Raw genomic sequence first — 12,081 nt, 5'->3', positions numbered from 1 at the left:
AGCTGAGTCTAACCCAAAGGCCAGGCGGAACAGCTCTGTCTTGCAGGCCCTGCGGAAAGATGACAAATCCCGCAGGCCCTGGTCTCCTGGGAAAGAGCGTTCCACCAAGTTGGGGCCAATACTGAAAAGGCCCTGCGGGGCATACCCTTGAAATGTTTGTGTGAAATTTCAGAAAACTTTTTTTAAAAAAAACTTCGGGGGAAGAAATATAAAGTTTACACCACATAATCATTTGTTGAGATGACAGGCTACTTATTGAACTGCTTACCAAACTGTGGGATCCTCGTGCAAGTACCGGGGTCCTGCTTTATGCTGGGGAGACTGTTGCACTTGGGAAGGGTAAGCAACATCAATCCAGGCTTATAGATTCCTTTGCGGGCATTTTCTTCCATCGCAAGCCATTCTTTAAAGCAGTAGAGGTCCTTTACAGCAAGGCAATGCTCTCTAGAGTGGTTCACAAACAACAGCAGAATGCACAGTCAATGCTGTGATGGCGACAATATTACCCTAACTATGGACAGCCAGCAGCATACAAGAAAGTCGCCATGTGGCCTAAATCGGTACAGATTGCATTGGTCCTTATTTTTTTAATGCTAGCTAAGTATCTGGCCGGACACTGCCATTGCCCTACTCTTTTACCATTGATTTCAATGGAAGTTGCTTCTGGCATGCAATGCATTTGGATACACAATGTGTCATTGGAACGTTACCAGAAGCATTTGACGCCACCAGGCCCTTTCCACAGATCAGACAAGAATATAGTTTGAATATTTCATTGGTTCTCTGCGCTTCTTTCTCTTTAAGGAAAGACTTCCCACGTAAGTTTAACACTGGCACCCCCAAACTTCGGCCCTCCAGATGTTCTGGACTACAATTCCCATCTTCCCTGACCACTGGTCCTGTTAGCTAAGGATGATGGGAGTTGTAGGCCAAAAATCTGGAGGGCCACAGTTTGGGGATGCCTGGTTTAACAGGTCTTGTCTTGTGATTTTGCAAGCATATTCACACAGGACTTTCTTCTTTAAAGAAATTAAAATTCCATTCTCAGGATAAGGTATGGCGGTAGCACAGAACACGCTGGTGTTTCTCCTGAAATTCTGGTTTGACATTAAAAACAAAACAAAGCTCAAAAACAAAGCCCGTTTAAACAATCCCTGAGAAAGTGTCCGGCTAAAGCAGAGGGAGAAGGAGAGACAGTGTGGCTTTGGTTGAGACCATTTGGTTTCCAGAACAGTCTCTGGCACTGTTAACGTGAGAAATTATAAATGAGAATGAGCAGGGCTGGTAAGCACTCCTAAAAAAAGTCCCCTCTTTGTTCTTGGTCCTGCTGAACTGGGAGCAGCAAACCAGAAGCCTCGGCGTGCCACTTGGTCCAAACCCGGGTTTATTTCCCGCAACAAACCATGCGCGTTAGGCTACAACAAACCTTGGCTATTACTCTCGATTTTGTTTGGAAAACAACAAACCGCCAACCCAGGTTTGGGTCAGTGAAGGAGTGAAGTGGGGATTTTTCAGCAGAATGCACCAGCATCCTTCATGTTAAACCATGGCTAAATGTATCTCTAATTAACAGAAGAACCTCTGCTTCTTAATGGCGGCGTTGGGGGGTTATCGTCAGGCAAAGTGCTTTTGCACTCATTGCCTCCCTGCCTCTCGCATCCCATGCCAGAGCGAGAGCCAGGTACCGAGACAAACTGTGAGTGGAGCCCATTCCCCTGTCCCTGGGGGGAATTTGCAAGGATAATTACCCTCAATCATCCTTGTTTTTTCTTTGCCAATGATCTCCCGCTGTCATGGGAGGTGCCTCCATTAAGGCAGACAGGAACCGGAAGCCAACCATGGCTAGATGTTAACCATGGTTTAAAGTAGCAAGTGAACCAGGCCTCCATGTGTAGTCGCTATGGAGCAGTATGGAAGAGTATCTGGATTTATTCAACTTGCTCCTCCTCCTTCCCCACTCTCCCCTTCCACCCCACCCCATCCCCACTTTACAGCAAACAGACAGGTGCAAACCCCATGGCTGTTATGACTCAGGAAGTTCATACAAGAGAACAGCTTCCGGTTCTTCGCTACATGCTAGCGACTGGCTCCCTACCAGGCAATAGCTATGCACCAATCATTGAGTAACAATGCTGAAAGAATATAGGTTGTATTCCAAGGAGCACTGGGAGGTTTCATTGCTTTCCTATGAAAACACGGGCTTGCTGGCTGCCCACTGGGAAATCAGAGTCAGGTGGAAAGAATTAATTGCACAGGACTGTTTATTTATTTATTGGAGGTCACATCTAAAAATGACCCGATAAATGCTCTTACAAACAAAACACAAAGCCACACTACTTCTCACTCGAACTAACAGGTGGTGGTAGCAGCAGCGGCTGGCCAGCCCCATGCAAGCCTCTGGGGAGAAAGCCCTGCTTTAGGGTGGATTTGGGAAGGCTTAGCATTTTCAAAATGACCTATGAGTCAATGCAAATATTCATGGGATGAAAAGGTTCACTGGCTGCGATCCAAGGAGCTCTCTGATTGGTTCCAAGTACGGCACGCCCAGCAAGGCTCTCGCCTCGGGATGGTTCCTGAACAGCAAATAACTTTAGGAACCCCCGGGGACTGGGGTCTGTGATATGACATGACAGCATTTGTGGACGGGGAGGTCCAGAGGAAAGTAGCTAGAAATGCCACAGAGCAGATTCGACCTTTTGAGCACACCTGAAACAACACTTTGGATCAATGCAAACGCAGTCGTGAAATACGCATTTGATCTGGAATAATGACCGAAGTAGCCCAAGCCAATGGGGTTCGTTGGGCCTGATCCAGTGATTAGCTGAGGATACTTGCAGCATTCCAGTCAGGGATGGTGGGTGGTGGGAATGAAACAGACACCAAGCCAAGCCTTGCCAAATGATCAGGAATGTCTAGCATACAACACCTGCAATTTGTCTCCAATAATGGATAGGACTAATGATTAAAACTTAACTTCCTGTTCCACATCTACTGAGGCACAATCATAGCAATATTTATACCCAGCAGTCATCGTCAACGCCAATAGCCAATTAATAAATAATCTGATTTCAAAGCAACACACATTTGGAACTTCTAAATGGCGTTTCATTTTTCACTTTTAGCCTCTCTTTTTTGTTATTAGCAAAGTAGCTGCATTCAGATCCAGGCCCAGTATACCTGAAGGAGCGTCTCCACCCCTATCGTTCTGCCCAGACACTGAGGTCCAGCGCCAAGGGCCTTCTGGCGGTTCCCTCACTGCAAGAAATGAAGTTACAGGGAACCAGGCAGAGGGCCTTCTCGGTAATGGCACCAGCCCTGTGGAACGCCCTCCCACCAGATGTCAAGGTAATAAACAACTATCTGACTTTTAGAAGACGTCTGAAGGCAGCCCTTTTTAGGGAGGTTTATTATTATTATTATTATTATTATTATTATTATTATTATTAAAACATGACTTCCTTTGTCAGAAACATGACTAAGTGAACTAGCTCACCTTCTCCTGCCTCTTCCTTCCATGCAGCCACAAGGAAGAGTTTGGAAGGTTTTGCTTTCATTTTCGTTTGACTGCATTTTTGTCACTTTTCCATAAATTTGGCCAAATCCACTAAATTGCAGGTAACCTTAACTACAGCTTGTTTTAAAAAGCCAGTTTCAAAGCATGGATTTCCTCTCTTCATTTCCTATTCTATCTGTCTTGTCTAACTTCAGGTTTTGAGTAGGCATTTTTTCAGTGTTCTTCAAGGCCTGGTAGACAGTTTAGGTTCTTTAAGAATTATCAGGTGACAATGATCAAGATTATCTGGGCATTAATTTTTCAAAAAAAAGATTCTTTACAAAAATTTTAAAGTAAGAATCCTTCTTTGGACAACACAAAATCCATGTAACAATGGTCAAACCAAAAGCACTCCTTACACATACTGCAGATTTTATCCTGACAAAAGTTCTAACAGCTTCTTATAGCGAAACGATAATAATACGTTAAGGAAGAAAGTCTTCATCTTTTGCCTGCGTTCCTGAGACTGGAACACTGGCAAGAGAAACTTCTGTCCTCTGCTGTTTAGGACTCTAAATTCTTCTGCTTTGGGTATTCTCAAAAGCTTTGCAACTGCTTTTTTCTCTGTGGGTGGGTAGGCAGGGGGTGGGTAGCATATGTTTCCATATTGTTACTGTTTCATCACGAAAATATATAATTGTACCTTGGCTCTCAAACGCCTTGGCTCCTGAACAAATCGGCTCCCGAACGATCGAAACCTGGAAGTGAATGTTCCGGTTTTCTAATGATTTTCGGAAGCCGAATGTCTGACGGGGCTTCCGCGACTTCCAATTGGCTGCAGGAGCATCCTTCAGCCAATCAGAAGCCGTGTTTTGGTTTCCAAACATTTTGGAAGCCAAACGAACTTCCGGAACAGATTCCGTTTGACTTCCAAGGTGGAAAAAATATAATTGGAATTCCAAAATATAATTTGGAATGTAATTCCAAAACCATATCCAAAATACGACGTTCTTCTTTGTATTTCTCCATGCGTACCCTACCCTTTTCTGCAGGATGTGGTGAAATTGGGGGGGGGGAGCAGGATGAGGATCAGGTTTGTTTGTTTTGCTCACTTGTGTTACCTGCAAACAGGTTTTGGGGCGGCTCCGATCCTGGAGGGATTGCACTCCTGGAAGATGTAATGACACAGCAGGGACTCAGCAGCTGGGCGGCAAAAAGGACTCACTGTTTTCAACTCAGCCCACGCTGTGCGGACAAGCAGTTCTTGGGTCTCCTCTGGGTCTCCATAGGAAGCGTTGAAGAAAACGAAGGCATCCTTGGCCAACAGAGCGCTACACACATCTCCTCGGTATGTGCTGCAGTAGCCTGTATCACCCTTGTAGAGTCTGATGGAGGGGGGGTGGAGAAAAACGCACACATTGGGATTTCTGAGTGTTGACAAATTGTGCAGACAAATCTGCAGACTAGACCATCAGCACTTGAAGTGTTTAAAGCTAAGCCCCTAGAACAGTTATTATATGGGGCTCAGATTTGGACAGGCATTCACCTTTGATCTACAGAAGCTGTTCAGTCTAAGTTCCTAAGGCAATTTTTTTTCTTTTCCATCCTGTGTTCCAAATGCTTCATTGCACTTGGAGACTAATCTCCCCTCTGTTGAATTACAGACTTGGCGTAGGACATTTAATTATTGGCTTCGCCTACATTTAAACCCCACTGGCCTACTACCCTTAGTATTGCAAGATTGTCATGAGAGCGCTTGGACTAAAATTGTCAACCGAAAGCTTTACTTTTCTGGTTTATCACCACAACAGTTATTGACACTGGGCTTCCATAAAGCAAAGAATTTAACCAGACGGAGCCTATGTATATGATATCGAGCGACAGAATAATCTGGCCACAATAAGGAAATTTTTCTCCATTGTGTGATTATTTTCCACCTACCAGTAGTCATTTTGACACTTTGGCACCCTATTTGCAAAATTTAAGAATTCCAAAATACAGCCGTGTTTTCACTTTCGCAAGATTGAATATACTGCCTTTGGCTGTACTTGAGGGTCAATTTCAAAAAACTCCACTGGGAAAATGGTTATGTCCCTATGGAGATGGCAGTATTGAGTCAGTGGCTAATGTCTTTCTGGCTTGCACTCTTTATAAAGATTTGAGGAGTGAAGCTATTTCCCCTGTACTATTGTCCATGCTGGGTTGCCAGTGTGGTGTAGTGGTTAAGAGCGGTAGACTCCTAATCTGGGGAACCGGGTTCGCGTCTCCGCTCCTCCACATGCAGTTGCTGGGTGACCTTGGGCTAGTCACACTTCTCTGAAGTCTCTCAGCCCCACTCACCTCACAGAGTGTTTGTTGTGGGGTAAGAAGGGAAAGGAGAATGTTAGCCGCTTTGAGACTTCTTCAGGTAGTGATAAAGCGGGATATCAAATCCAAACTCCTCCTCCTCTTCTTCTTCTTCTTCTTCTTCTTCTTCTTCTTCTTCTTCTTCTTCTTCTTCTTCTTCTTCTTCTTCTTCTCCTCCTCCTCCTCCTCCTCCTCCTCAACCACTGTTACGGTGTCCTTTCTCTGTAGGACCTTCTCTGTAGTGGTGCCCCGTACCCAGCTATGAACCCCCCCCCAGCCCCCTAGATGACTACAACTTTGCTGTGTCACCATCACTTGGTAAAACACACACTTATTCTCCTAGGCCTTTGCATGTTTCATTCGTAAATCTTGATTTACGAGATTTGTTTTGAATTAAATGAAATCTAATTTTAACGTGTTGTTTTATGTAGCTGTCAGAATCCATTCTGTGAACATGAGGCGATGAAAAGTGGTTCATGGATGTAATAAATAAATACAGTGAACAAAGAAGAAAGGTCTGGTGGTGAAGCCAGCAAGGGCAGTGACTTTGGGAGTGGGCGGGGCCAGCACAGGTGAGCCCCTTCCACTCTCTGCATGTTACTTGGAAAGGTGAAACTCGAAAAATTAGAAAATCGTCAAAAAGTGCATTTATTTCAGTAATGCAACGTTTTTTGTTTTGTTTTTTTAATTTTTACAAATGCTTTCTTTTGGAAATTCCACAGTAATAAAACAAATAGTTACAATAATACAAAACTAAACATCGCTATTACATTTCATTAATTATATTCCATTTATAATTGACCCGCCTAATGGCAGATAATGACAATTATAACAAATAAAGGCTTGACATATCTTGCTTTGCATGTCATGCATCTATTTCATATATTGGTTTCACCTTTTAAATTGTGTTCCTGAATTAAATGCACTTTTTGACGATATTCTAATTTTCTGAGTTTCACCTGTATGTGTGAAGGCTAATGGGAGAGGGTGTTTCTAAGGCAAAGAGGAAGAGAAAAGGCATTCTGAAGCAGGGCCGGTGCTAGGGTTTTTTGCGCCCTAGGCAAGATCACCTTCTGGCGCCAACCCCCCCCCCAATTATTAAAAAGTTAAAATTTAAATAAATAAGTAAATAATAGAAATAGAAAAAATAAAAAATAAAAATAGAAAAAATAAAAATAGAAAATAGAAAAAATTAAAAAGTAGAAAAATAAAAATTAAAAATTAAAAAGTAGAAAAAATATAAAATAAAAACAAAAACACCTGAGAGGCGCGACAAGGTAACCCCAGGCTCGTGCTCCCCGCGCACCTCCGGAGCTTCACGCAGGAGCGCGAGCCTGGGGCCGCCTCCACTGCGGCTGTCAGCCTGAAGCCACTCAACAGTGACAGGCACGGAGGAGGCAGCCCCAAGCTCGCACTCCCTGTGCACCTCCGGAGCTTCGCGCAGGGAGCGGGAGCCTGAGGCCGCCTCCACTGAACAGCAGAGAGGCGCGGTGAGGTGGCCCCAGGCTCGCGCTCCCCGCACGCCTCTGGAGCTTCGTACGGGGAGCACAAGCCTCAGGATAGCGGCCTGAAGCCACTCAACAGCTGACAGGCGCAGTGGAGGCAGCCCCAGGCAGCACTGGCAGGTGGTGGGAGGCGGGCAGGCTGGCCAGCGCCCCCTCCATTTTGGTGCCCTAGGCAGCTGCCTAGTTCGCCTAAATGGACGCATCGGCCCTGTTCTGAAGCCTAACTGGTTAGAGAGCAAGGGGATGTTGAAGATGGAAATTCAAAGATGAGTGTCTTCATTGCCTCGCCAGGAGGATCATACCTAACTGTAAGCATGATTGCTGTTCATTCTGTGTCATTTTACAGAAAGGTCACAGAGTTCAGTTTATATCAGTCCCAAATATTTGGAAATGCCAAAGGAGCTATCTGCACCTCTGTTAAAAAATTTCCTTCCCTCAGCTGACATGCATCACCAACTTATTTGCTTGAAGGAAGTGAGCTGCCTGCCATTGACGAGATGACGCACGGTTTCCGCTACACTCAATATGTGAATATGCTTTCCAGCTGTAGCGACACAGATTTTTTTCCCCTCTCTCTCTTTTTCAGCATTCCATACCAAGGTTGCAACTTTCTCCCTTGACTCCATTTCTTTTGGGATACTATCAGGGTTGGATTAAAAAATTTTGCTCGTCTTTGCAGGAAAGGAAGTGATTCATCGCGACAGTAACCTAATAGCAGTGCAATGTCCCGGTGGACATAGCAGGCGAGCCAAGATTAAAGTTTCTCCTGTGTGTAGCTCAATCCCTTTTCATGAATGATGCATGCACACAAATGCAGTGGTTGCATTCATTGAATTAATTTTACTGACGTTTCTGCCTGGTTTTGAACATTCCTTTTACACTGCAGCACCTTGTTCTGTTATAGGAGTGTGGCTTGATTGTAATATAAAAAAATCATTGTAACAATATGTCGTCTAAATTTCAAATGCCAACAAGAATGGTGTGCTGGTAAAACAACATGGATCTATTAACTTTGAATCTTTTCAGAATAAGATCTTTACAACCTTCCTTAAGAGCACGTCTTGAGTTTTATTTAAGGCCTCAAGTCAGCATATTTCAGGCAGAACAAAGAGAGTACTTAACAGTTTCTCAACTGTTGGTTTATGTAACTCAAAATTCCTGAAGACATGCTCCCAAATGTTTGTTTAATGGAACAGATCCAATCAAGTTCAGTTAAACAAATTACATGGTTTCAGAAGATTAGAAAGATGATTCATCCTGAAGGCTTTTCCATGAATTATTTGCTTTTGTTCTATCAGTTTTAGGGCAGCAATTACAAAACTGGATTATCATCATCATCATCATTATTATTATTTTAAAAAGGTAAGAAATGCATAATTAGTTAATTTTGGCCAACACTAAGGTTGCGTCTCGGTCTTTTCTGACATTATCAACCTGAGACTGAAAAATGTGTTTCCCTTTTTTTAGATCCACTCAAATTCTTCATACAGTCATTGCTAGGAGATCCCATACAATATTTGCACTGAAGAAAGGCACACAATCAACAACTTTTGCCCTGGTTGTGACTGCAATGTGCTTAGATATTGTCAAGATTCATATGGTTCAATTAATCTGACGCCATTTCATTTTGGGTCTCTGTATTGAGAGTGTAGGTTCTTGCAATGTTGGTGTTTTTATTTTTATTTGGGTCAGATTTTGTATTTGTTTTACTTTGATTCTTACCTCTGCTTTTATCCAGAGCTCTGCAATAGCTTACAGCTAAAAACAAATACATTTGACTCTGGCTTGACTTGTATTCTCCAACACAGCAATGGGTTGCTATAACAATTAAAACATATTAGCTTGAAACCAAAGGGAACCTAATCCCTTCCATCGTTCCAAAATCACGGTTGGTTCAAGAGGCTTAGAAGGAGTTTGCAAAGATAAACTGCAAGACAATGAGCAAATACCAATTGGTAACTTGCAGTCTCTTGCATTTCACCACTTTGTAAACTTCTTGTTTCCTCCCTTTGCCAAGTGGTGATGGGAATTTTACCTTTTCGCTCCTCCCTATAATTCGTCACACCCTAAAGCCCTTTACTCCACAGACTGCTGTTAGCAAGAGTGGGGTCAGCGGCGGAGGAAGCCTCTCTGGCACCAGGGGCGGGGCAAACCACCCATAAGGGCGGGGTGGGGTGCACGGCGCCCATAGGGATGGGGTGGGGCAGGGAGCATGGCACCCACAGGGATGAGGTGTATGGCACCCTACAGCTGGTGGGGAGGCAGCAGGCAGGCAGAGTAGAGCCTGTGGGCGCCCGAGATGCTTGGCTCGGGAGCGCTGCAGGCCCAGCGGTGAGTGCCGCCCGCCATTTTGTCACCCTCCTCAGTGGGGACATCAAAGTCAGGTCACACCTACCGCACACCCCTTGCTACGCCCCTGAGTGGGGTAATCACAATGGGATAGTTTCACATCAGGCATTTCAGACGAGAGACAAGAAGGAGATTACATCTAATGGGGAGGAGGGGGAGGGGGAGGAGGAGGAGGAGGAGGAGTTGGGATTTGATATCCCACTTTATCACTACCCAAAGGAGTCTCAAAGCGGCTAACATTCTCCTTTCCCTTCCTCCCCCACAACAAACACTCTGTGAGGTGAGTGAGGCTGAGAGACTTCAGAGAAGTGTGACTAGCCCAAGGTCACCCAGCAGCTGCATGTGGAGGAGCGGGGAATTGAACCCGGTTCACCAGATTACAAGTCCATCGCTCTTAACCACTACACCACACTGGCTCTAGAGCACCCCTGGCATCTCCAGGGAGGCGAACCTGTCTGAAATGCTGGTGAGCTAGTGGCTGTCAATGGAGCAAGTGAAGTGCTAGAGGAACCAAAGGTCTGACTCCGTGTAAGGCAGCTTCCTCTGTTCCGATATCCTTCCTCTGTTCCGATTTCCACCCCAGCAGGAAAATGTAAGTGACCTGCTCACCAGTAGGCACCCTCCTGGACATGCTGACAGTTCCATGTGCCCTGTTCGCGTCACACAATCTCAGACAAATCCATCCCCAGGTGACCCTTACCTCCATTCTAATAGTGCAAGCGCGAGGTCCATCCGAAGGAAACAGTTGCGTTGGAGGGAGCGAGAGGAGGCAGGAGAGAAAAAGAGAGGTGAAACGGCCAGTGCTGTTTGTGCTGTACTCAAAATAGATTTGCATCTTTACTCAAATAAAGCGCGAAGTACAAGTAATAAATTAATACATGAAGCCCACACACAAGATCAAAGGAATCTCGGCGTGATTTTTGCACCTCAACAACAACAACAACAACAATAAACTTTATTTGCATAGCCAACAGCCATAGCAACAAAATACATGCAATATAGAATTAAAAACAACAAGGATAAAAAAAATCATATGACTATGGTTGTCGTTTAAAAGGTAGCCCTTAGTCTCATTGCACCCTCGATAAATTTGGCAACTTTTGTTGTTCTCAGGTCATTTTGATCTGATAGAAGAAAGAACAACGTGGCCTCAGTTGGGCGGCTGGGATAGTTAGAAGTAGGGGTGTAATGAGATCGAGCCACAAGTCTTTGTAGAGAGGACATGACAGAAGGATGTGAGCCACTGTTTCTGTGTTGCCGATTCCACAGGGACAGAGATTTTTGCACCTCGTCGTGTTGTACACATTCTGAGCAGAAGGGTAAACCGGGGGGGCGGGGGGCGGGACCACAAAATTTTTACTGAACACTTTGGTATTCCATATACTTTCCTTTGAGGCCAACCTGTTCCCGATTCATGTAAGTAATACTCAAGATGTTAGTGCCTCCCTGAACTATTTTCACATGGCTGTTAGGTGATATTAATATAGTGCTTCTCCACAGTTATTTCCTTCTCCTGGATGAGTTTACAGAGTGTCTTAGGACACCCTCACTGGGACGGCAGCAAATATGTCAGAAATTATAGCTGTGCCAACCTCTGGAGTGTAATAATATAGGAAGAAACAGCCAGGAATGAGGTGCCCTCCTAGATCAAATTTATCCTGCTGCAAATTACAAGGAAGCCAAGCCCTTCAACTTCCTATGAGGTCTCTCTCTGTGTGCGAGCGAAACCCCACGCAGAAGTTAAAGGACATTTGATTTCCCCCCACAAGTGCCTCTTTCTCTAAAAGCATACCTGATACGTTGATAGTTGCCGCGGCTTTTGCCGTGCCGTAAGTCTCGCTGTGCTTGTTCGTAGCTATGCAGGTGAACAAACCAGGCCGGGTGACGTAGACTTGCAACCTGGAATCGATTACCCGGTCTTTGACGGTTTCTACGATGGATCCTGCTGAGACCTAAAACAAATGGGCAACGATTCAGATGTATTGCATAATAACCATAGGTCATCAGAATATAAAAGCACCCGCTCTGTGGAACGCCCTCACATCAGACCTCAAGGAAATAAACAACTACCTGACTTTTAGAAAACATCTGAAGCAGGCAGCCCTGTTTAAGGAAGTTTTAAAATTATATCTTAGAGTATGGAAGAAGATGCAGTTTTAATGTTTAAAATGGGACTCCAGGGAGGGGACAGGGAAAGTCCTGAGATTTGGAGGGATCTCTATATATGTATATGTATCTGGTTTTTTTATATAGAATTTTGTATTGTAAAATCAAATAAAAATGATGAGAGAGAGAGAGAGAGAGAGAGAGAGAGAGAGAGAGAGAGAGAGAGAGAGAGAGAGAGAATTGGGTAGAGAAGAATCAGAGGGAGTAATGGAGATATAGGCC

General features: G+C 44.5%; 1 protein-coding gene across 5 annotated transcripts in view; it reads right to left on the bottom strand.

Moving 5' to 3' along the window:
- The window catches only part of MUSK (muscle associated receptor tyrosine kinase), a 57,996-nt gene that overhangs the window by 25,171 nt on the left and 20,744 nt on the right, over positions 1-12,081 (bottom strand). The window contains exons 7-11 of one of the 5 annotated variants that reach the window (XM_060268694.1): positions 11,486-11,645; positions 10,394-10,400; positions 10,295-10,297; positions 4,615-4,878; positions 269-444 (exon numbers count right to left, since the gene is read on the bottom strand). In XM_060268694.1, coding sequence (XP_060124677.1) covers positions 269-444; positions 4,615-4,878; positions 10,295-10,297; positions 10,394-10,400; positions 11,486-11,645 — 610 coding nt within the window. The other 4 variants (XM_060268693.1, XM_060268690.1, XM_060268692.1 and 1 more) reach the window with 4 other exon arrangements.

This window comes from Zootoca vivipara, chromosome 16 (genome assembly GCF_963506605.1).
Source record: "Zootoca vivipara chromosome 16, rZooViv1.1, whole genome shotgun sequence".
In the NCBI taxonomy this organism is placed as follows: Eukaryota; Metazoa; Chordata; class Lepidosauria; order Squamata; family Lacertidae; genus Zootoca; species Zootoca vivipara.
The sequence above is the reverse complement of the archived record's forward strand: the minus strand, read 5'-3'. Positions and strand labels throughout refer to the sequence as shown.